The sequence below is a fragment of the Salmo trutta genome, chromosome 23 (genome assembly GCF_901001165.1).
Source record: "Salmo trutta chromosome 23, fSalTru1.1, whole genome shotgun sequence".
Lineage (NCBI taxonomy): Eukaryota > Metazoa > Chordata > Actinopteri > Salmoniformes > Salmonidae > Salmo > Salmo trutta.
Window position 1 is genome coordinate 23,492,978 of NC_042979.1, and position 26,530 is coordinate 23,519,507.

Sequence of the window (26,530 nt, forward strand, 5' to 3'; positions counted from 1 at the left end):
CCAAACTATTTATTCCCATTCAAAAGAGAAAAAGTCATACAGTCACATACAGATATAGAGGGAATGTGAATCCTTTAAACTAGCCTACATCAAGTACTGTACAGTACAGTGGTAGTGGATTGAAAGGCAGTGTAGGAAGGAAGGAAGAAAGAAAGAAAGAAAGAAAGGAAACAAAGAAGGAAGGAAGGAAGGAAGGAAGGAAGGAAGGAAGGAAGGAAGGAAGGAAGGAAGGAAGGAAGGAATGAAGGAAGGAAGGAAGGAAGGAAGGAAGGAACAGGCCAACAAAGAGAAGCTCTAGAAGCTTCTCCCAGGTTAAAGTAGGTTCTGATACACAGCCTGTTTTAATGACAGTTCAACGAAGATAGAAGACGTGTGAGAAGAGAAGCACAGAGAGCGAGGGAGAGAGAGAAGAGGATAAAGAGAGAGAGAAAAGGAGAGCGAGAGGAGAGAAGAGAGAGAGAGAACTGACAGAGTGAAGCTATTAGGAGTGGATGTTCTGACACATCATTTGTGGAGAAAACTGCCAAGACACTTCCAGCGAAGAGTGATGATAGTCTGCTTTTGACTAGATTTATAAAAGACTCATTGCACACCCAAACTGTGGGCATGCTGAGATTAACAGTGATGCCCATCTTCATTATCGCTCCATCCAAAGCTTCAGATGAATGGAAAATGGCTGTGATTATACACGACAGGCTTTGACAAGCCATTGAATATGGAGAAACTAAAACAAAATCTGTCCTCCCAGTCTTTTGTGAAAGAACACATGCCTGATCGAGTGGTTTAGGTTGTTTGAAGATTGAAGTTCATAAGTTTCGAAGATGCTCTTCAGAAACCCTGCCATGCCATTGGTCGATCTATATCTGAGAGGCTTTGGAACTGATTGGAGGAGAGAGGGCAGATTTAGCCAATCATAAAGAGGGGTGGCCTGGAGCCAGGGTTTTGTTTCTTGATTGGTGTTTGGGATTGGTGTCTTTCTCTGGTCCATCTGTTGAGATTTGTGGCCCGTTCCTCCACACTGGCCTTGTCTGTGTGCTCACCAGAGCATACACACGCACACACACACACACACACACACACACACACACACACACATACACACACACACACACACACACCAGTGGAGGCTGCTGAGGGGAGGACGGCTCATAATATTGGCTGGAATGGCGTCAATGGAATCAAACGTGGTTTCCATTGGTTGAAACAATTCCATTGACTCCATTCCAGCCATTACTATGAGCCAGCCTCCACTGATGCACGCACGCACGCACGCACGCACACACACACACACACACACACACACACACACACACACACTTGAATCGAGACTTCAAGGGCTTGGTCAAGGAATGCCATGTCTGTCATCTGTATCATTACAGAGCAGAGGGAGAATTGTCAAGTCTTTGAAGGATATAAGAATAACGTTGTTGTCTCCCTCTAGCTGTACAAACTTGTATGACTAATATTTGCATAGAAATAATTTGATGTAACTTCGACCCTGGACTTCCCTTAGACACTGAATGTACTGTTGTATCTCATTCTTTCATAAAGCAGTAGCCTACATTTTGAACTTAAACTGAGTGTACAAAACATTAATAACACCTTCCTATTATTGAGTTGCACCCCCTGTTGCCCTCAGAGCAGCCTCAATTCATTGGGGCATGGACTCTACCAATTTCAAAAGCATTCCACAGGGATGCTGGCCCATGTTGACTCTTATGCTTCCATCCACTTGTGTCAAGTTGGATGGATGCCCTTTGGGTGGTAGACCATTCTTGATACACACGGGAAACGGTTGAGCGTGAAAAACCTACCAGTGTTGCAGTTCTTGACACAAACTGGTGTGCCTGGCACCTACTACCATACCCCGTTCAAAGGCACTTAAATATTTTGTCTTGCCCATTTACCTTCTGAATGGTACACATACACAATACATGTCTCATTTGTCTCAAGGCTTAAAAATCCTTCTTTAACCTGTCTCCTCCCTGTCATCTATACTGATTGAAGTGGATTTAAGAAGTGGCAATAAGGGATCACCTGGATTCACCTGGTCAGTCTGTAGAGCAGGTGTCCTTAATGTTTTGTACACTCAGTGTAGTTTCTTTTGTCTTTCTCTTAATAACATGTTTTCCTATTTCTCCTCTCTCTCATCCTCTTCCCCCCAGGTGTCGGATCGTTGTGACTATGTGTTTGTTAATGGGAAGGAGACGAGGGGGAGGATGAGGATGGTGCTCAACTTCACCTACAGCTACCTGAGTGCACAACTGGAGATGAGCGTGTGGATGCCCCGCCTCCCCCTGCTTATCGACATAGCCAACCCCGAACTCAGCCAGATCAAGGGCTGGAGAGTCCCCGTGGCCGCTGGCAACAAGAGGTCAGTAGTTTTACCAGATAGTGAGATGTGTTACCTGATTCAAACTGCTTGGGAAATTGACTCAAACAGTAATTGTAATACAAAGTAAAATACTAACTTTCAAGAATCATCTTCAAGCATCTTGTTCATTTTGATGGCTGTATCACCACCTCCCACATATTTACCACTTATTTTTGAAGTAGTATCTTCATCTGGAGGTTTAGAATAACTGTGAGGATGCTAATGTCTTAATCATGGCACCTACACCTTTCCTCCCCCCATCACGCCCCTGTCTATGGCCACTGCTGTGATCAGGATACCCAGGTGACGTCGGTGGTCTCTCTGAGGGAAAAAACGTGACTTTCAATTACTGCCATGACTCTGTCTCTCATTTCTGTCGCTGACTCACTTTCTGTCAGCCACACGCGAGACTAACATATCTGTTATCACCTCCACACCATTCTGGAAATGTCCTTACACAGCCAGTCTTGTTCCTGTTTGTTGTGAAAGCGAGATTTATTGGTGGCAAAGGCATGTCTGAACAATGAAGAAAGAGAGAGAAGAATAGAGTTTGTGTCTGTCTTTTATTTTCTCTCATTGTTATAGTACGGGCAATTAAATTTGGGCAATTAAGCTTGAGTTCTTTAGCTTGAGGCATATGTTCTGTAGATTGTTCAGTTACCTTGCACAATGCATGCTCGAATCCACTTCAACATACATCATTATCCCCAATGCACTGTGCAACCCTTTAACCCTGGGGCCACCAGGTGGCGTTCTAACACATATGCCCCTGCTTTCATGGCCCTCTCTGAGCCCATGATCACTCTAGTCCAGTGGGTAGGAGAGGTGAAAAGGCCAGTCGAGTCGTGAGTCTGAAAGCGAGCTCATTATACGCCCAGACCTTATCTGACCTGACGGTCATCAGTGAGAACACGGCTTGCCTGCTTTTGTCTGCACCCTGCTGCAAATGTCACCTCGATTAGGCTGACGTGTGTGTCATCCCTCCGGTGAAGAGGTGGAGGGGGGAGGAATGGGGGGCCCGGGCACCTAAGCCAGTCAGCTCCAGCATGTTAACCTGTCAGCCTGTTTTTCTGCCTGGATGGCCACGCATCATTAAACCTAATGGAAGTTGTCAGTGTCGCACTTCGCCCAGCCACCTGGCCTGGCCCAGAGAACAGAAGGGGATGGGGAGGGTGTTGTTTTTAAAGAAAATGAATTCAGTGGAGAAAGAACGAGAGAGAGAGAGGGTGTGAACTGAGTGGAGAGAGAGAAAGAGAGAGATATGAATGAGAAAACATGTAAGGTAGAGAAAATGAGAGAATGGAGATTGGAGTTGTGTCAGGGTAATGGCTGTGGCCTCCGTGTTTACGGTTCTTCACAGTACTCTACTGTTTACAGGAGGTTAGAGTCTCTGGCCCACGCTCTGTCTGTCATTGGGCTGAAGACAGCTGCCTCTCCCTGGTCTGTACTTTACCTAATCAGCCCTACTGCTGCAGTATGGGGTTCATCACAGTAGATGAAAAAGACTCAACCTGGTCTCAGAGAATTTCGTATTATTCTGTATGTAACTCCGAGACACTCCATTTAGTATGATACTGTATGTTACCTTTGGTATGGTTACTTAAAACCTCTTAAGGATTACCCACTTTTAAAAATGTTTTAGCCTAAAATGACATAGCCAAATCTAACTGCCTGTAGCTCAGGCCCTGAAGCAAGCATATGCATATTCTTGGTAGCATTTGAAAGGAAACACTTTGATGTTTAAGGAAATGTGAAAGGAATGTAGTAGAATATAACACAATAGATCTGGTAAAAGATAATACAAAGAAAAAAAAACTGTTCTTTAGTATTTTTTTGTACCATCATCTTTGAAATGCATGAGAAAGGCCATAATGTATTATTCCAGCCCAGGTTCAATTTATATTTTGGCCACTAGATGGCATCAGTGTATGTGCAAAGTTTTAGACTGATCCAATGAACCACTGCATTTCTGTTCAAAATGTTGTATCAAGACTGCCCAAATGTGCCTAATTTGTTTATTAAAACTTCTTAGGGATAAATCTAACTAACCCAAATCTAACTGTCTGTAGCTCAGGCCCTGAAGCAAGGATATTATTTTCTTGGTACCATTTGAAAGGAAACACTTTGAAGTTTGTGGAAATGTGAATTGAATGTAGGAGAATATAACACAATAGTAGACCACAATCTGGTAGAGGAAAATACATTGAAAAAAACCAACCAGTGTTTTTTTTACCACCATCTTTGAAATGCAAGAGAAAGGTCAATTCTTTGGGATCGGTGTCCCTTCCACGGGACGGTTGAGCTAACGTAGGCTAATGCGATTAACATGAGGTTGTAAGTAACAAGAACATTTCCCAGGACATAGACATATCTGATATTGGCAGAAAGCTTAAATTATTGTTAATCTAACTGCACTGTCCAATTTACAGTAGCTATTACAGAGAAAGAATACCATGCTATTGTTTGAGGAGAGTGCACAATTTTGAACATGAAAACTTATTAATGCAAAAACGAAAGGAGGGTGGTTCGTCGGGGTGGATGGGTAGATGGGTGGGTGCATAACAGAAACGGCTAGCAACCGAAAGGCTGCAGGTTTGAATCTCATCACGGACAACTCTAGCATTTTAGATCATTTGTAATTTTTCAACTACTTACTACTTTTTAGCTACTTTGCACCATAACCCTTTAACCTAACTCCTAAACTTAACCCTAACCTTAACACTAACACCCCTAGCCTAGCTAACATTAGCGAGGTAGCTAACATTAGCCACCTAGCCACCTAGCTAGAATTCGTAACCATCTAAATGTAATCAAAAATGTAATCTATGTAATCCCCAAAAGTAGTTATTCATCATGAGAGGGCCATAAACATTAACTAGTAATGCTGCAAACTCAAAACAAATTAAAAATCGCACCTTTCTGGTAAAAATATTTATAAATTGCTGAGGTGTAGTCACTTTTGAGGATTCAATATAAAATATAAAATATTAACATATATTACATATTTTATATGATATATTTCCTATTAAAAAAAACTGCATGAATAAGGCTTGAAATGGCTTATATGCTTTCTAAATATAGCATAATCAAATTATAAAATGACTAACTATAAGATTTCACCTTCCTTTTATCTGTAAAATACATATTTGTATGTTTAGTGTTAGAGACATTTTACATGTGTTCTAAACGTCTCTTGGTCAAAATGTCTGCCCCAATCGCTGTGAATGTCTCAAAGAGCTTTAGCTTTGCTTCCTGAACTCGTTAGGAACTCACCTTTCATCTCATATTCATCTTGTCTATCTATAACAAACATAATGTTTTTTGGGGGTTAAAATGTATGAATTATTTTAGATGAATGTCTATAAATTGTTAGCCACCTAACCACCTAGCTAGAATTCGTAACATATCGTATGTTTTGCAAATATGTAACATATTGTACATTTGCAAATTCGTAACATATAATACAAATTCAAATTCGTAAAATATCATACAAATTCATACATACCATAGGAAACTTAACATGTCATACTAAATTGAGTGTTCAGATTTACGTACAGAATAATACAAAATACTCTGAGACCAGGTTGGAAGACTGGGTCCCTATAGGCCAGGGTTTCAATCTCTCTTTCAATTCAAACAATGGAAAATAATATAGGAGAAGATAGAGACAGAGAAGTCAGCGTAATGGAGGAATAGAATGGAGTTGAGAACTTTTTCTAAAAACTAAAAACACATTGCAAGTAAACATATTTTTACTCTGAAATTTGGTTGCATTGTATTTATTTCATATTTTGCTTCGAAGTAAACAAATACCCACGTTCAAATGTGTCTGTGGTAACTGCAGTAAACTGTGGTAACTGCAGTAAACTTTAATGCTCCTTTTATTCTGCTTCTTACCAAGCATTTTTCTTACTCTTTTCTCCAGGTATGAGAGGGTGAGTGAGGATGATGGTGATGAAGTGGACAGTGAGAGGACAGAGAGTGGCTGTGTCCCTCAGTACCAGAGCACCACGGTACGGGTCCTCACACACTTTATGGCCCTGGGAGCTGATGGGCTGGGCCAACAGGACTTCCTGCTGGGCAGTGATTGGCAGGTGGATGTGACTGACCTGGTCCAGGATTCTCTGAGGGTTGAGGACCAACGTGTGGCCCGCCTACTGAAGGGACAGGTCCTGATGGGCCTCAGCACTGGCACAGCCAAACTACAGGTGAGAGAGAAAGAGCGAGAGGGAGAGAGGGAGGGAGGGTGTGATTGAATGGGGGAGAGAGAGAGAGATAGTGGGGGAAAGAGTGATAATGAGAGTATTCGTGTGTGAGAGAGAGCAAGGGAGAGAAAGAAACAACATGATTAAGAGAGAGTGAGAGAAAGAAAGAGAGCACCTGCTTGGGCAAAATAATAGAGGATGGGGAGTGGAGGAGGAACGATTGGAAAATACAAAGTAAACCGAGGCTCGTTGCGAGGGAGACTTTAAAAAGGCAACAGAATCGATCTCGGCACAACACAAACACTTAGCCAATCAGGGCCTGACAAAGCAACGTGAGACTGCGGCACGGCCAATAAAGGCTGCTGAGTCTCTGAGGGCATGTAGGCTCACACACCACACTCACATGCCCCATACCATTTAGATCATTACTGTGTCCACTTACGGTGTAAAACACAATCGATCAAGCTTTTCCCCAACAGCACAACAGCTTTGCCAAGGCCTGAGCCATGGACCTGCATCTCTTCTCCTTATTGATGAGTTGCAGTTGTGTGTGTCGGTGTACAATGCCCTATTACCTTTATGTTATCCCGGTTGTCAGTTGAGAACCTTTTCTCATTTCCAATGGCGACCTTGGCCCAGAGGCAGAAACAGCAGGGAAATTGATAGAAATCATATCAATGGTTGTACTGTGTTGACCCTCTATTTGTTTGTGTCCTTTTGGATGGTTTGAGAATGTCTATGACTCAATAAGAGTGGAGAGGCACATTATGAATGTTAACGGCAACCTTGATAACCCTGTAATCATTCACTCTGCTACAAAGCCATCATGTCACTGTCCCTCCCCTACCGTGCTATTATAGGGGGCTTATTTGTATTTTTTATTTTATTTCACCTTTATTTAACCAGGTAGGCCAGTTGAGAACAAGTTCTCATTTACAACTGCGACCTAGCTAAGATAAAGCAAAGCAAAGCACTGCAACAAAAACAACAACACAGAGTTACTGACATTGGTGTGCGTACTGGGAGCGGAGTCAGGTGCAGGAGAGCAGAGAGTTGTGAACAGGCGCACACTTTATTTAGGCAGGAGAAACCAACAGATGGACGCCTCCAGCCAATATGCCAAAGTGCAAAACGCGCAAACAGTCACAATAATATGTACAAGCAAATAAACATACCTCGTGAAATAAACATGGAACAAACACACACCAGAAATTAGCGCGTCAAACATGACACTTAACAGGAAACAATCTCACACAAAGACATGAGGGGGAAACAGAGGAATAAATACATGTAGTGTGAGTGGGGGATGAAAACCAGGTGTGCAGGGAACAAGACAAAACAAATGGATAAAATAAAAAATGGAGCGGCGATGGCTAGAAAGCCTGGTGACGCCGAACGCCGCCCGAACAAGGAGAGGAGCCGACTTCGGCATAAGTCGTGACAGTTACACATAAACAAACATACAGTCAATAACACAAAAGAAAAGAAAAATAGAAAAATCTATGTACAGTGTGTGCAAATGTAGAAGAGTAGGGAGGTAGGCAATAAATAGGCCCTAGAGGTGAAAAATAATTACAATTTAGCATTGACAACAGGCCCTCCGATTTGACACACTGAACTCTATCTGAGAAGTAGTTAGTGAACCAGACGAGGCAGTCATTTGAGAAGCCAAGGCTATTGAGTCTGCTGATAAGAATGCGGTGATTGACAGATTCGAAAGCCTTGGCCAGTTCGATGAAGATGGCTGCACAGTACTGTCCTTTATCGATGGCGGTTATGATATCGTTTAGGACCTTGAGCGTGGCTGAGGTACACCCATGACCAGCTCTGAAACCAGATTGCATAGCGGACAAGGTAAGGTGGGATTCGAAATGGTCGGAGATCTGTTTATTAACTTGGCTTTTGAAGATTTTAGGAAGACAGGGCAGGATGGATATAGGTCTATAACAGTTTGGGTCTAGAGTGTCTCCCCATTTGACGAGGGGGATGACCGCGGCAGCTTTCCAATCTTTGGGGATCTCAGACGACATAACAGAGAGGTTGAATAGGCTAGTAATAGGGGTTGCAACAATTTCGGCGGATAATTTTAGAAAGAGAGGGTCCAGATTGTCTAGCCCAGCTGATTTGTAGGGATCCAGATTTTTCAGTTCTTTCAGAACATCAGCTGTCTGGATTTGGGTGAAGGAGAAGCGGGGATAGGGGGGGAGTTGCTGCAGGGGTGCTGAGATGTTGGTCGGCGTAGGGGTAGCCAGGTGGAAAGCATGGCCAGCCGTGGAAAAATGCTTAATAAATGATCAATTATTATAGATTTATCGGTGGTGACAGTGTTTCCTATCCTCAGTGCATTGGGCAGCTCGGAGGAGGTGCTCTTATTCTCCATGGACTTTACAGTGTCCCAAAACTTTTTGGAATAAATGCTAAAGGAAGCAAATTTCTGTTTGAAAATGATAGCCTTAGCTTTCCTAACTGACTGAGTATATTGGTTCCTGACTTCCCTGAAAATTTGCATATCACGGGGCTATTCAATGCTAATGCAGAATGCCACAGGATGTTTTTGTGCTGGTCAAGGGCAGTCAAGTCTGGGGTGAACCAAGGGCTATATCTGTTCTTAGTTCTACATTTTTTGAACGGGGCATGCTTATTTAAGATGGAGAGGAAAGCACTTTTGAAGAGCAACCAGGCATCCTCTACGGATACCACGGCCAGGTCAATTAGAAAGGCCTGCTCGCTGAAGTGTTTTAGGGAGCGTTTGACAGTGATGAGGGGGTGGTCATTTGACCGTGGACCCATTATGCACGCAGGCAATGAGGTGATTGCTGAGATCCTGGTTGAAGACAGCAGATGTGTATTTAGAGGGCAAATTGGTCAGGATGATATCTAAGAGGGTGCTCATGGTTATGGATTTGTACCTGGTAGGTTCCTTGATAATTTATGTGAGATTGAGGGCATCTAGCTTAGATTGTAGGACGGCTGGGGTGTGAAGATAGAATGGGGGCGATCAATTCACATATGGTGTCCAGGGCACAGCTGGCGGCTGAGGGGGGTCTATAACAAGCAGCAACGGTGAGAGACTTGTTTCTGGAAAGGTGGATTTTTAAAAGTAGAAGCACAAATTGTTTTGTCACAGACCTGGATAGTATGATAGAACTCTGCAGGCTATCTCTGCAGTAGATTGCAACTCCGCCCCCTTTGGCAGGTCTAGCTTGACGGAAAAAGCTTGACGGAAAAAGGATTCAGACACGGCTAGGACATCCGGGTTGGCAGAGTGTGCTAAAGCAGTGAATAAAACAAACTTAGGGAGGAGGCTCCTAATGTTAACATGCGTGAAACCAATGCTTTTACGGTAACATAAGTCATCAAATGAGAGCACCTGGGGAATGGTAGTGATGCTGGGGGCTGCCGGGCCTGGGTTAACCTCTACATCACCAGAGGAACAGAGGAGGAGTAGGTTAAGAGTACGGCTAAAAGCTAAAAGAACTAGTTGTCTAGTGCGTTCGGAACAGAGAGTAAAGGGAGCAGGTTTCTGGGCACGGAAGAATAGATTCAAGGCATAATGTACACACAAGGGTATGGTAGTATGTGAGTACAGTGGAGGTAAGCCTAGGGATTGAGTGACGATGAGAGAGGTTTTGTCTCTAGAGGCACCATTTAAGCCAGGTGCGGTCACCGCAATGTGTGGGGGGTGAAACATAAGGTCTTGAGCAGGGCTGGAGGCTCTATAGTGAAATAAGACAAAAATTACTAACCAAAACAGCAATAGACAAGGCATATTAACATTAGGGAGAGGCATGTGTAGCCAAGTGATCATAGGATCCAGTGAGTAGCTAGGTGAGCTGGAGGCACGGCGATTAAGACAGCTAGCAGGCTGGGGCTAGCAGCAGGCTAGCAGATGGGCCTCAGGGGGAAGTTGCAATGGGAGACCCTGTTGAAACCCACTTGGACGGTTACGTCGGCAGACCAGTCGTAATGGATAGGCGAGGCTCCGTGTTGGCAGCAAAGGTCCTTGCCAATTGGCAAAAGAGGTATTGAAGCCCAGGAATTATCTGATGGATTTCTCCGGCTAGCCAGGAGATGGGCCTAGCTCCAGGCTAGCTCCAGGCTAACTGGTGCTTGCTTCGGGACAGAAACTCCCTCGGACGGTTATGTCGATAGACCAGTCGTGATGGATCGGCAGCAAAGGGTCCAGGCCAATTGGCAAAAGAGGTAATTGAAGCCCAGGAATTGCTTGATGGATCACTTCGGCTCGCCAGGAGATGGGCTTGGTTCGAGGCTAGCTCCAGGCTAACTGTTGCTTGCTTCGGGACAGAGATGTTAGCCAGGAGTAGCCACTCAGATAGCAGCTAGCTATCTGAGTGGCGGTAGGAATCCGGAGATGTGGTAGAGAAAAGCAGTCCGATATGCTCTGCGATGATATCACGCTGTGCAGGCTGGCAGGAGTTGACCGGGCTGAGGCTGGCAGATGTCCGAGTTGACGGTGATGACCGCTAGCAGTGGCAAACTGACTACTAGCTAGTAGCTGGTTAGCTGGCTAGCTGCTGAAGGGGGTTCCGGTTCTAAAGTGTAAAAAATTGCCGATCCATACCACTTTGGGTGAGGTGGTTTGCAGGAGATTATGTTCAGTCCGTAGATAGAAAATTAGATTAAAAAAATATAAAAAATATAATATGAAATATATACGAAGAAAAACGATATGTACAAGGGACAGTCAAAATAGACATCCCACTGCTACGCCATCACACACACACACACACACACACACACACACAGTAAACAAATCTATAGTTCTGATGCTGATCACTCACATGCAAAGAAACACACAAACGCACAAAACAGAACACACTATGCTCTTCTCTCTCTCTCTCTCTCTCTCTCTCTCTCTCTTCATTTCTTTTTTCCTCTCCTTCCTGAAGCGCACACACACACACACACACTGGCACTCAGAGAACTCCACATGTGGCAGCCTCAAATGAGTATTGACAGTGCTGTTAGAGAGCCTTTGAAGTTTTATTTGATAGCAAAATTGCCTCTCGCTTCACTGGAGTGATTTTATATCCAGCTACAAACAAGAGCTTCCTCAATTGTCTGGAATTAAAATCTGATAAAAAGCAGAGCAATCACTGCAATCGTCAAGGAGGGTCTTGTAATCAAACTATCAAAAAGAAATCTGCTGAAAAGGGAGTAGATGGTCCTGGGTCTCCAAGGTTACCAAGAATAAAACCCATTTCGTGTGTCAGATGCATCTCTCCCTGCCCTGTTGTTTTAGCTGCCGCTAAATTGATGAATTACTTTACCTCATAAAACCGGTTATTAGCTTTTAAAGGCACAATCACAATCACCCAAGCTTCAAATACAGCTTCGAATGCTTCATTATTTTGACAATGCCTCCACAATGTTACCAACAGATGTAATATAAAAAGGCCCTCTTTACTTTTGTAAGTTACTTTTATTTATGTATTATTTTATTTTACTTAATTCTAGAGTAGATTAAAGGACATTGAATGAAAATGTGGTGGAAAATGTGCTGCTGGATTTTAGGATAAAGCTTTGGCTTAATCTGACCAGTGACACAATGTACCCACTTAGATAATAAAATAGTCCTAAATAGACCTAAAGCATCAAGGTAAAAACAAGGTATCTCTACCTATATGCTCATGATAACACATGTGGGGAGGTCATATCACTTCAAACCACAGGCTGCAAATGTGACACACATCTCTTTCCGGCTGTTCCAAAATTGTAACAGGTGTTTTTGACATTTGACAAAAGTACAGACTCAGAGCTTCAAAATGGTCTGTCATACACTGCATTCGAAATAACAATGGCAAAGTAATGCTGCTTTGAACGTATATAAACTTGTAACCCCACTTAAAAAGACAAATGGTCCTTGAAAAGTTTTGGTTCAGTTTTTACACCTCTTTGTTCACACCCATTCAACATCGTTCCCACCCTTTTAAGCCTTAGCCCCACCCATCTCTTTAAGGATTCACATGTGAGGTGATGTCCTAAACAGAGAGAGTAAGGTAGTGTATTAAACAACCAAAGATTTCAAGACTAAAAGTGGTAAAAGTAGTAGCCTTTCTTGATAATGGCGCCATTTGTACTTTTTTGTCTGTTTCTTTTCACATTGTTTGTAACTCATTTTGTACATAAAGTTGCTGCTACAATCTCTTATGACCAAAAAGAGCTTCTGGACATCAGAACAGCAATTACTCACCTCGAACTGGACAAAGATTTTTTCTTTAATGAGTCCAACACGAAGGATATACATTCTTTGTCAAGACAAAGCCCAAATCCCCGTCATTCGCGTAAAGAAAATACAGAGAAAAGGGGGGAGGAGGGCAGGGTGCCTTGTAAGAATTCACCAACGAGTAGGTAAACCACCATTATGTGTTATTTCATAGTTTTGTTGTCTTCAATATTATTCTCCAATGTAGAAAATAGTAAAAATATAAGACTGCACTCAACGAAGACTGCACTCAATGACCTGTATAAGGCCACCTTTACTCCAAGCACAGTGACGCATACAAAGCTCTCCCTCGCCCTCCATTTGGCTTACAAGCTAAATCTAAAGCAGGAAGTACCAGTGACTCGCTCAATATGGAATTGGTCAGATGACGTGGATGCTAAAATACAGGACTGTTTTGCTAGCACAGGCTGGAATATGTTCAGAGATTCATCCAATGGCATTGAGGAGTATACCGCCTCAGTCACCGGCTTCATCAATAAGTGCATCGACAACGTCGTCCCCACAATGACAATATGTACATATCCCAACCAGAAGCCATGGATTACAGGCAACATCCGCACTGAGCTAAAGGCTAGAGCTGCCGCTTTCAATGAGTGGGACACTAACACGGACGCTTATATGAAATCACGCTATGCCCTCAGACGACCCATCAAACAGGTAAAGATTAAATCCTATATAAACTCAGCAACAAAAAAAAACTTCCCTTTTTCAGGACTCTGTCTTTCAAAGATAATTCCTACAAATCCAAATAACTTCACAGATCTTCATTGTAAAGGGTTTAAACACTGTTTCCCATGCTTGTTCAATGAACCATAAACAATGAATGAACATGCACCTGTGGAACGGTCGTTAAGACACTAACAGCTTACAGACGGTAGGCAATTGAGGTCACAGTTATGAAAACTTAGGACACTAAAGAGGCCATTCTACTGACTCTGAAAAACACCAAGGTCTCTGCTTATCTGCGTGAATGTGCCTTAGGCATGATGCACGGAAGCATGAGGACTGCAGATGTGGCCAGGGCAATAAATTGCAATGTCCGTAATGTGAGACGCCTAATACAACGCTACAGGGAAACAGGACGGACAGCTGATCATCCGGGACAGGTACAGGATGGCAACAACAACTGCCCGAGTTACACCAAGAACACACAATCCCTCCATCAGTGCTCAGACTATCCACAATAGGCTGAGAAAGGCTGGACTGTGGGCTTGTAGGCCTGTTGTAAGGCAGGTCCTCACCAGACATCACCGGCAACAACGTCGCCTATGGGCACAAATCCACCGTCGCTGGACCAGACAGTACAGGCAAAAAGTTATCTTCACTAAATGAGTTGCAGTTTTATCTCACCGGGGGTGATGGTCGGATTCACGTTTATCATTGAAGGAATGAGCGTTACACCGAGGCCTGTACTCTGGAACGGGATTGATTTGGAGGTGGAGGGTCCGTCATGGTCTGGGGCTGTGTGTCACAGCATCATCGGACTGAGCTTGTTGTGATTGCAGGCAATCTCAATGCTGTGCGTTACAGGGAAGACATCCTCCTCCCTCATGTGGTACCCTTCCTGCAGGCTCATCCTCACATGACCCTCCAGCATGACAATGCCACAAGCCATACTGCTTGTTCTGTGCTTGATTTCCTGCAAGACAGGAATGTCAGTGTTCTGCCATGGCCAGCGAAGAGCCAAGAATCTCAATCCCATTGAGCACGTCTGGGACCTGTTGGATCAGAGGGTGAGGGCTAGGGCCATTCCCCCCAGAAATGTCCGGGAACTTGCAGGTGCCTTGGTGGAAGAGTGGAGTAACATCTCACAGCAAAAACTGGCAAATCTGGTGCAGTCCATGAGGAGGAGATGCACTGCAGTATTTAATGCAGCTGGTGGCCACACCAGATACTGACTGTTACTTTTGATTTTGAACCCCCTTTGTTCAGGGACACATTATTCCATTTCCGTTAGTCACATGTCTGGGGAACTTGTTCAGTTTGTGTCTCAGTTGTTGAATCTTGTTATGTTCATACAAATATTTACACATGTTAAGTTTGCTGAAAATAAATGCAGTTGACAGTGTGAAGACGTTTCTTTTTTTGCTGAGTTTACTAGGCGGTGTCAGAGGAAGGAACAAAAATTGTCAGACTCTAGCCACCCAAGTCATAGACTGTTCTCTCTGCTACCGCATTGCAAGCAGTACCGGAGCGCCAAGTCTAGAACCAAAAGGCTCCTTAACAGCTTCTACCCCCAAGCCATAAGACTGCTGAACAATTAATCAAATGTCCACCCGGACTATTTACATTGACACACCCCCTTTGTTTTTACACCGCTGCTACTCTCTGTTAATGATCTATGTGCACATTGACTAGGTACCTGTACCCCCTGTGTATAGCTTCATTATTGTTATGTAATTTTCTTCTGTTACTTTTTGATTTTATAAAAAAATAAATACTTTCATAAAAAAATATTTTCATAAAACTGCATTGTTGGTTAAGGGCTTGTAAGTAAGCATTTCACAGCAAGGTCTACACCTGTAGTATTCGGCGCGTGTGACAAATAACATTTGATTTGATTTCACTACAATAAGGAAAAACTCCAGGTAAAATTACACTTTATAAAAATGCTTGCTTGGGCTAGCTCTCTTGTTGATGGGAGGCATTAGACCATTCTCCTTGTATGACTGGTGAAGGAGAGTCAGGCGTGTTCTGCAGTGGCAAGTCATGCAGGCTCTAGTTTTGTCTTATCTTGATTATTGTCCAGTCGTGTGGTCGAGTGCTGCAAGGACCTAGTTAAGCTGCAGCTGGCCCAGAACAGAGCAGCACGTCTTGCTCTTCATTGTGATCAGAGGGCTAATATAAATACTATGCATGCCAGTCTCTCTTAGCTAAGAGTAGCTAAGAGTTAAGGAGAGATGGACTGCATCACTTCTTCTTCTTATAGGAAACATTAATGTGTTGAAAATTCCAAAATGTTTGCATAGTCAACTTACACACAGCTCTGACACACACACTTACCCCACCAGACTTGACACCTGGGGTCTTTTCACAGTCCCCAAATTCAAGAAAACATACAGAATTATATAGAGCTACCATTGCATAGAACTCTGTTCCATCTCTTATTGCTCAAATGAACAGCAAACCTAGTTTAAAACAACAGATAAAGCAACACATCACGGCACAACGCCTCTCCCCTATCTGACCTAGATATTGTGTGTGTATGTATTGATATGTAGGCTATGTGTGCCTTTTTTAATTGATGCAGTTCTGTCCTTGAGCTGTTCTTGTCTATTAATGTGCTGTATTATGTTATGTTTCATGTTTTGTGTGGACCCCAGGAAGAGTAGGTGCTGCTTTCCTAATAAAATATAAAAATACCAAAATGCTGAAAGACCAATTCCAGAAAAAATATTTGATCATTATTAGATGAGGCTTAACCAGACACACTTGTCTAAATTGATGGGTCATGTGAAAGAGAGGCTATAACCTCTCCCCAATAACATCTATCTAAGTGGATGGGTCTCTATTGCCTAGAATCTGTTCACATAGATGGCCATAATCACCCCCAGACACAGCTGGCTAAGTTTATGGGTCATGTAATCATCTGGCAAAGTGGAGTCTTTTGTTTAGACATGTAGCTAGCTAGCCAGCTAAACAATGAACAATAATCCCAACCCATACCGAAGCAATACAAGCAGATTGTCATAGCTAGCCACCATGCATGAAATGGTGTAGTATGAATCTGCAGGTAGCTAAAGCTAACCAACTGGATTCAATGTTAGCTAGTTAGCTAACAGTAGGCTACACCTAGAAATGCAAATGGATTTCTGAGATATTAAAAATATTACTACACAGATCATACATGTAGCTAGCGAGCCAGCCAGCTAATGTTTCAAGTTTTTTATGTCACATGCACAAGTACAGTGAAATGCCTTTCTTGCAAACTCAAAACCCAACAATGCAATAATCAATAACAATGTAATACTAGAAAAAAAGAAATAAGAAGAAATATGAAGAATACAATAAGTAAGTAAGCATACTATATACAGGGTCAGTTCCAATACCATATTTACAATGTGCAGGGACACTACAGTGAGGAAGGTAGATATGTATTGGGGTAAGGTGACTAGGCAACCGGATATAAGATAAACAGAGTAGAAGCAGCTTGTATGTGAGGGAGTGTGTGTGTGGAGTCAGTATAAATGTATGTGCATATTATGTGTGAGTGAGTAGGTGATGAATTAAGTGTGTAGGGCCCTGCGAGTGTGCATAGAGACAGTGAAAAAATAAAAATAAACAGTCAATAAAGTTCAAAGGTTAACTCAGTCCACGTAGTCATTTTGTTAGCTACTTATCAGTCGTATTGCTTGGGGATAGAAGCTGTTCAAGAGCCTGTTGGTGCCAGACTTGATGGACCGGTACTGCTTGCCGTGCGGAAGCAGAGAGAATAGTCTATGGCTTGAGTGGTTGTAGTCTTTAAAGATTTTCCGGGCCTTCTTATCACACCGCTTGATATAGATGTCCTTTATAGCAGGGAGCTCTGCCCCAGTGATGTACTGGGCTGTCCGCACCACCCTCTGTAGAGCCATGCGATCGAGGACGGTGATATTGCCATACAAGGCAGTGATGCAGCCAGTCAAAATGCTCTCAATTGTATAACTTTTTGAGGATTTGACTGCCCATGGCAAACTTTTTCAACCTCCTGAGGGGAAGAGGCGCTTTCGTGTCTTTTTCATGACAGTGCGCGTGTATTTGGAACATTTGAAGTATTTAGTGATTTGGACGAACTTGAAGCTTGACCTGCTCCCCTGCAGCCCCGTCGATGTGGATGGGGGCGTGCTTGCGATCAGCTCCTTGGTCTTACTGACGTTGAAGGAGAGGTTGTTGTTCTGGCACCACACTGCCAGGTCACTGACCTCCTCACTGTAGGCTGACTCATCGTCATCGGTGATCAGGCCTACGACCATCATGTGGTCGTCAAACTTGATGATTTGTTGCGTGTCTTGCGTGGCCACGCAGTCGTGGGTGAACAGGGAGTACAGGAGGGGACTAAGCACACCCCCCTGTGGGGCCCATGTGTTGAGGGTCAACGAGGCGGAGGTGATGTTGCCTACCCTCACCACCTGGGGTCGGCCCGTCAGGAAGTCCAGGATCTAGTTGCAGAGTGAGGTGTACAGACCTAGAGTCCTAAGCTTGTTGACGAGCTGTAGTCAATGAAGAGCATTCTCACATAGGTATTCCTTTCATCTAGGTGGGTGAGGGCAGTGTGGAGAGCAATTGAGATTGCGTCATCTATGGATATGTTGGGGCGGTGCTGGGAGTGGGTCTAGGGTGCTGGGACAGTGGAGTTAATGTGTGCATAACCAGCCTCTCAAAGCGCTTCATGATTACAGAAGTGAGTGCTACAGGGCGGTAGTCATTGTGGCATGAAGCCTTAGAGTAGCTAGCTAACAGTAGGCTTCAACTTGCAATGAAAATGACTTTCGAAAATTAGAAACGCATAATATCTGAAATGTAGCTAGACTTGCTGTTTATATGGATGATTGCTTCATGGCCATGGTTGGCCTTAGTTTGAAGATGTAATCCGGAGACAGGTATTTTATACCACAGCCTTCTGTGTTCTCTTTTCAACTCCAGCGGGCATTCTACTGATTTCACTTCTTCCATGACAACAACATTGTTGTTGATTTCCTCATCATCTGATTCGTTTTCAAAGTCAAAGAGAGTTAGCATGGCACGATCGTTCTCCAGAAAGTACTTGTTTTCACAACTATTTCCCACTGATCTTTGTCGATAGAGCCTGCTAAATTCATGGCAGCAATGTTGTTGGGAGCAGTAGCAACCCTTTTGCAGTTCTCCTTGGCTATATCTTTATTTTTTAAACGTTGTCGCAAGGATTATCTGAGCAGCTCATGTTTTAGACAGAAGCCTGCGACCTAGCAGACCAGTCAGAACTCATGTCTCGTCATGTCCAGCCCATCCATTATCTCAGCCAATCATGGCTAGTGGGAAGGTTCTTCACTTTGTCTGTGGCTAAACCTACTAGGCTCGTAATGTAACATTTTTATTCATATTTAAGGATGACATACAAGTTTGTTATTAACGCACATGAAAGTTCACATGTTCAAGAAGGTATTTCTGGAAAAAAAATAACATTTTGATGAAAATATATTTTTTATGTTCAAATTCCTCTCCTGTGAAGCAGTGACGTCTGTCATACCACCAGCTTTCTTAAACGAATCACAAATGACCCCTCGGCCTTATATGTTTGACCTTCGACCCAGCCCTACAGGTGCCATAGTACACATATCTACACAGCTGCCCCGGTGTGTTCCCAGTGTGTTTAGCTATGTCGTTAGCATGCAGCCAGTAGCGTGCAGCTTTAACAGAATGGTGCTGTGGAGGAGGAGTGTGTTGGCCATGGTCCTTTTCAGATGAGGCAGTGATCAGTGCTGACAGTTCATTATGTCAGTGTGGAGGGAGTGGAAGCGTGGGTCTGTGTGTGGGCGGGTGGTGGAGCAGAGGAGGATGGTGGAGAGGAGACTCAGGCCTAATGGGAGTGGATGGAAGTACTTCCCTTCTCATCACACATCACTCACATTTACATGCTTACATCTCCAGCAGGCCCTGGAGCCGGGGAACTGCCAGTCAGCCAGATGAGGCGGAGTGTGTGTGTGTCTGAGTGTGTCTGACTGTGAAGCTGGTGATCGCAGACGCCATTGAGTGTACAGTACATGCATCATCTTGTCTTGATTAATATAAGCACTGTACATTATGAAAAAGCTTGGGTCATGGTGTTCCTCCATCATTAAGTTCTTTCTTCATTATTAATATAAGCTTGTCGTGTTGACATCTTCGCTCTTCCCTTTGTCCATTATTGATGGTGTTGGCTTCAGTGTGAGTGCTTGTACAGGTGATGTGAAATTATATATTTGAAGTTGAACCAATACAAGTGTGTGTGTGTGTGTGTGTTTGCATGTGTGTGTTTGTTTGTGTGTATACTAATGTGTGTGTATAATGTTGCAGGTGATGTCTCCTCTGTCTGACTCGATTCTGGCTGAGCGGATGGTCAGGGTTCTGGAAGACAAAGTGAGTGTGACAGAGCTGGGAGTGCAACTGGTCTCTGGCCTCGCTCTGTCCCTCCAGCTCAGCCCAGGGAGCAACAGGGCCATTGTCGCCACGGCTTCAACACAGGAAGTCATGCAGAAACTCAAACAGGTAACCACACACTCATGACTCAGCAACCTACTGCACCAAACATACAGTATCATATGTTGACCAAAAGATAGAAATTGAATATGGGAATTTTCAAAATGTTTATATGAGATATGTGATAAAGGTAAACTGTAACTTTCTCACCCAGAATAGGTGGAGTCACATTGGCTGCCATTTTATCCTTTATAGTGAATATGATCGGATTCTGATATCAAAGTATTGATCTAATCTCAATGAAGATGTTTGCTTCTGAAACTGACACATTTTCAGAGGAACAGCTGCAGAGACCTACTGCTCAGCTGAAATTCTCCTGTGCTTTTAAATCTGGCTAATTAAAACATCTCTGTACATCTGTCGGGGTTCTCTCTCTCTCTCATTACTTCTACACTCACTCTTTCTTTCTTTCTTTTTCTCTCTTGATAAAGATGAAAAGATGCGATTCCTGCAGATACCGGTTGCTTGTGTCTAGTAACAGTAACAGTTTACATTGACAGGGAGCATTCTTTCCTTTTAAGCTGCAGTGTGTCCCAAGGGGAGTTGGTGTTCTAGAGTAGACATGTGGGTAGAGATTGGCTTTGTTGAAGCGCTACTCAGACAGTGTTGTTTAGTTTACCCATTTGATGGAAAAACAAGACTGGTGAAGCACTGATGTCTATGTGTGTGCGTGCGTCTGTGTGTGTGTGTGTGTTTGTGTGCATGTATTTGTCCTCAGGAGTCTCTTATCAGTGCCTGGCTTCAGTTCAGTGACGGCTCCATGACCCCTCTGGACCACTATGACCCCGCCCACTTTGTGCTCACAGCCACCTCATTGGACGAGCAGGTGGTGACAGTACAGCGCAGCACCGAGTGGAAGTGGCCGGTTATCGTGGCAAAGGGCGAAGGCCAAGGGTTACTGGTGCGCGTAGAGATGTCATCATCAGAGATCTGCCGGAAGACGAAGCGAAGCATCATCCTGGCAGCCGGGGTAGGAAACATCAGTGTTAGGTTTGGCAGCTCTGAGGAGCCATACAGCCGCCCCGGAGGCAGAACCCGACCAGACCCGCCCTACTACGGAGGCTCCATCTCTGACATTGAGGCTGGAATCATGAATCGGGACGCTACCACGGTTAAGGCCTCCATCCCGGTGAGGCCCAACGGGGACAGGCTATTAGCCGACGGAGGAGTCCCTGGAGAGTTCTCTGAGTTCCCTGCCCAGGCGGAGCTGCCACGGGGCCGCAGCACAGAGGAGGACCTGTTGTCGTCCCGCCGTAGCCTCACAGACCTGGAGATCGGTATGTACGCCCTGCTGGGGGTCTTCTTCCTGGCCATCCTAGTCTTCCTCATCAACTGCATCTCCTACGCCCTCAAGTACCGCAGCAAGGAGCTGCCCCTGGAGGCCCCTGAGGCAATGCCTCATGCCCACGACTGGGTGTGGCTTGGCCAGGATGAGGGCCTGTGCCTGCAGCAGCAGCAGGACGAGCTGGGCTCAACCCTGGAGGAGGGTAGCCAGCTGCTGAATGGAGGGGCCCTGAAGAGCAGTGCCCAGGGAAGCTGTCCGGGAGGCAGGAACGAGTCACTCAACTCACCCACCACCAAGAGAAAGAGGGTCAAATTCACCACCTTCTCCAACGTCAAGCCCAATAATGGATGCCCAGTTCTGAGCCCACTGGCACTCGGACTGACCAGCGACATTAAGTGGGTGTGTCCAGACATCGAGCTTGGGGACTCGCAAGAGCTCCGGAATTACATGGAGAGGTTGAACGAGAACGCTACAAAGAACATTGTATAGAGGCGCTTGTATTTTTAGTGGACGAATGAGTAACTCTAACACACCCGAATGCCTTCAGAGTAAGGAGGGAGTGAGGGGTGCGTTTTACTGAAATTGGTTGGCACTGTACCTTGCTATGACAACAATATGGCGCGTTCCAGCCATTGTTGTTTCCATTGTTACTATCGGAATGGTCGAGGATCAGAAATGAGGGGAAACTCAAATTGCCATTACACCACATTGGATATGTGGGAATTTTTGAACTTGAATGACACTTTAATTAGTAGATATATCTGCTTCCTGTCTTTAATTTTAGATAAGCTTATTTAATTTTGTTTTCATGCACAGCTGTCTTTGTTGACTTTTTAAATGATAATGTCCTTATTCTGCTGTGTATTATGTTGTTAAGCAATTACAGAGTCTATGAGAGAAGTGTTCCAAGCTTTTAAAATTGTAAATAAGTTGAGCATAGAGACTGGTTTGGAGTATGAGAGACAATATTTTGTAACATCTTTCTATAGTCTGTCCTCCTTTTTGCATTTAATTTTGTTCTCCAGAGATCAACATGCATGTTACTGAAGACAAAGACAAAGCCTGTCTTAGTTCCTGTTGATCCATCAGAAATAAATGTGTACATACTGTAGAGTCCTCCTTATAAGACACATGCTTCTCTCACACACATCTCTGTCAAAGACATGACATTCATTGAATAGCTGAGCTCTAGGTTGTGTGTTTTCTTATTATTTTGTCATTTTTTTCTTATCTTTCCTTTTCTCTCTATTATTAGAAGGCAACAGGAGTGTCTCCTACTTGCTGTTTGTGACATTCTTTTGTTATTTTGTTGTCAAGGTAGTTGATATGATTCCTTTGACTGTTTCCAATTTCTAGGTTGAACCTGTAGCCTACATGGAGATTTTTACTCCTCGTGTAATTAGTTCAATTCTGACCTTACCTGTAATTATTGGTGAGCGTAACTTTTGGTGAGCGATATCGTGTTAAATCCCCATTTTGTATCTATTTATTCCACTTTCAGATGGACCATAATCACTGCAGATTATTTCATTAAGACTGAGCCATAGAACCCAAACACACAATATAGTACAGGTCTATTACCAGAACCAATGGTTGGTGCAGATCGGTATAGCATAAGGATACATTAAACTAAACTCTAATGACATGAGCTGCTCAGTTCCAGGTGGAATAGTGATCCGCTCTGACGCGTCCATCCCCTCCTTCCTCCCCGTCAATCAGATCCATAGATGTCCATCCCTTACTGTTTTCAGAGTGGCCTCTGGATTTGATTAAAACTAAAGGTGAAACCTCTCTCTCCTGTTTCTGTTTGATTCATTTGTCTAGACGTTTAATTCATCCCTCTATCTATCTGTCCAGACTGAGTTACCCATCCAACCTCTCCATTTCTACAAACCGACTGCTGCTCTAACGAGATTGGCAATTTGGTATTTGTGCATCTGCCAGGCAGATAGTAAGCTGGGGAAATAAGTTATTGTGATGTCTGCATCCCTAAAGTACTACTTCAGACCTGGCTGAACCAAGAGTTGTTTTACAACACCAGACTATTTCCATATTTTGATCACATGTTAGCCTATGGGGACCAGAGTTTTTCCTGGTCAGGTCATGTGATTAGGAAAAACTCATTGGCCCTAATGATGAGTATCACAAGTATTTCTATAATTTACTCTAATGCTACTCATAGTGTATGTCACAGTTCCCTCTCCAACTCTAATACATTAAAAAACATTTTGTACCTTTCCTAGACAATTTGTATCTCTCCCATAGAACACAGGTATGGCTCCTCTTTGTGAATGGGAAAGCTAATTAATGATTACTAGGATGTGGTTTACTACATGTTAATGTCAAACTTGACAGTATATACATGCCTTCAAGCTAAATTATTGTACCCATTTAACAACCCAGATGTCAATGATATTCTAATGAAGTACAAGCCCCAGCACCTGTGAAGAGGAGAGCGGGAGGGATGCAATCAGTCCCCATCCAAATTGCTGAAGTTTTTATGCATTTTCTGTGTGTTGTTAGATAACACACTCTACCAATACAATACACTAAATGATCTTCTGTTGGAAGGGTTGGTTTTAATTTGAAGCGCAGTAGAGAGTTTTTGGAACCTTGTGCTTTTTATTGAAATGAATTATTTTCAGCTCATCATGAGTAAAACATGAGTTGGTAAATCAATTTGAAAGCCTGAATGAATAAGTGGCAGAGTTCATGTGTTTGTGAACTGAGTATGAGAGAGTATGAGTGAGTGAGGCCTTCCTTACTGTTGTTGGTCCTGTTGTCTCTTTCAGCTGTTCACTGTTCTTTCTCTATTGATCCTGGCCTTAAACAGATTAAACTCGTCCCACTTTCCCACCATATACTTGCTGTGCCTGTGTTTACGGCGCATGTACAGTATGCGCCGTACTGGATGGCCACCGTTTTGCAAGCTCTGACTCAATTTTGCTATTTTGTGATTATTTTGAGATTCAGGTGAAGGGAAAACAGGTCACCTCTTCCCTCCATTCTACTGGCCAATGTACAGTCACTTGATAATAAGATGGATGACCTCCGATCGGGGATTTGCTACCAACATGACTCTCGGAACTGCAATATTCTTTGCTTTTCAGAAACATGGCTCTTGGACAAGATATCCCCCACGGCTATCCAACGCGATGGATTCTCCATTCACCGGGCAGACAGGACAGTGGAGTCGGGGAAATAGAGGGGGGAAGGTTTTGCCTCTTCATCAACACCAACTGGTGTGCTAATTCCAGCGCGGTGGAAGTGTCGACTCACTGTTCACCCATCTTAGAATACCTGATGGTCAAATGCCAACCCTTCTAGGGAGTTTTCAGCTGTTTTCGTGACTGCTGTATACATTCCACCTCAGTACAATACAAATAACAAGCTAGAGCTTAATGAACTGTACAAGGCTATAAACAAGCAGGATGACCTACACCCAGAGGCTGTGTTTCTGGTTGCCGGTGATTTTAATTTGGTGTCACTAAGACATGTCTCCAACTCCACTAGGGGCAATAAAGTCCTAGACCACTGCTATTCTACTCACAAGCAAGCATACAAGGCCCTCCCTCGTCCGTCCTTCGGTAAATCAGATCATGACTCCATACTTTTGCTTCCTGTTTACAAGCAGAAGCTGAAACAGGAAGTACCCTTTATTCGCGCCGTTGAGAAATGGTCACCAGAATCAGAGGTTATGCTACAGGACAGCTTTGCTAGGGCTGATTGGAATTTGTTTTGAGACTCCGCCAATAACGTTGACGAGCTAACCAACTCCATCACAGGCTTCATTAGAAAATGCATCTGCGACATTGTACCCACAGTCAGGGTTTGCTACTTCCCCAAACAAAAGCCCTTGATTAACACAGAGGTTGGCACAAAATTAAAGAACAGGGCTACCGCACACAGAGCTATTTTATACAACCCTGATGCTATAGCCAAGGACAGGAATAAGTACAAGAAGTCCCGCTATGACCTCCGCAGAGTCATCAGAAAAAGGACAATATAGGAATAAGGTGGAATCCTATTACACAGGCTCCAACGCCTGCCACATATGGCAGGGGCTACAGTCCATTACGGATTACAAAGGAAGACCCAATCGTGATCTGCCCAACGATGCCTCTCTACCAGACAAACTCAATGCATTTTATGCACGCTTTGACAACAACAACATCGAGCCGGGTGCGATCTTGCTCTCCGAGGCCGACGTGAGAAGGGTCTTTAATCAGGTCAAAACCTGCAAGGCCGTAGGCCCTAACAATATTCCTTGACACAGGGGCCCCGCAGGGGCCCCACAGGGGTGTGTGGTTAGTCCCCTCATGCACTCCCTGTTCACCCATGACTGTGTGGCCACACACGACTCCAGCACCATCATCAACTTTGCTGACGACACAACGGTGGTAGGCCTGATCACCGGCGACAATGAGTCAGACTTCAGGGAGGAGGTCAGTGTGACCTGACAGTCTGGTGCCGGAGCAACAATCTCTCCCTCAATGTCTGCAAGACCAAGGAGCTGATCGGGGGGGGGGGGGCTTCAAGGTAGACAGCTTCAAGTTCCTTGGTGTCCAAATCACTAAAGACTTAAAATGGTCCAAACACACACGCACAGACGCAACAGTGCCTCTTCCCCCTCAGGTTCTACAGCTGTACTATTGAGCGCATTTTGGCTGGTTGCGTCACTGGTTGGTATGGCAATATCACCGCCCTCCATCGCATGGTGCTACAGAGGGTTGTACGGACAGCCCAGGACATCACTGGGGCTGAGCTCCCTGCCACCCAGGACCTCTTTATCAGGCGGTGTGAAAAGAAGCCCGGAAAAGATTCCAACCACCCAAGCCATAGAATATTTCCTCTGTTGCCGCACGGCAAGAAGTACCGGAGCATCAAGTCTGACACCAACAGGCTGTTGAACAGCTTCCATCCCCAAGCAATGCGATTGATAAATGGCTTACAAAATAGCTACACAGACTGAGTTAACCTTGTATCTTTTTTGACCTTTTACTTCATTTGTGCATACTCACAGGGCCCTACACACTCACACACACTGTCACTCTAACACACACAAATAATCACTTGATCTTTTGCTCACTCACACATAATATGCACATACTGTACATTTATACTGACTCTACAAACCCGCAAACCAACTCACACCCATGCTGCTGCTACTCTGTTTATCTTATATCCTGTTGACTAGTCACCTTACCTCTATACATATCTACCTC

General features: G+C 44.0%; 1 protein-coding gene across 1 annotated transcript in view; it reads left to right on the forward strand.

Moving 5' to 3' along the window:
• LOC115160280 (transmembrane protein 132C-like) overlaps positions 1–23,083 on the forward strand; it is a 119,868-nt gene extending 96,785 nt beyond the window's left edge. The window contains exons 6-9 of the mRNA XM_029710642.1: positions 2,166–2,374; positions 6,300–6,582; positions 19,838–20,029; positions 20,739–23,083. Coding sequence (XP_029566502.1) covers positions 2,166–2,374; positions 6,300–6,582; positions 19,838–20,029; positions 20,739–21,794 — 1,740 coding nt within the window. The 3' untranslated portion in view covers positions 21,795–23,083. The remainder of the gene's footprint in view (positions 1–2,165; positions 2,375–6,299; positions 6,583–19,837; positions 20,030–20,738) is intronic.
• The last annotated feature ends 3,447 nt before the right edge of the window (positions 23,084–26,530 follow it).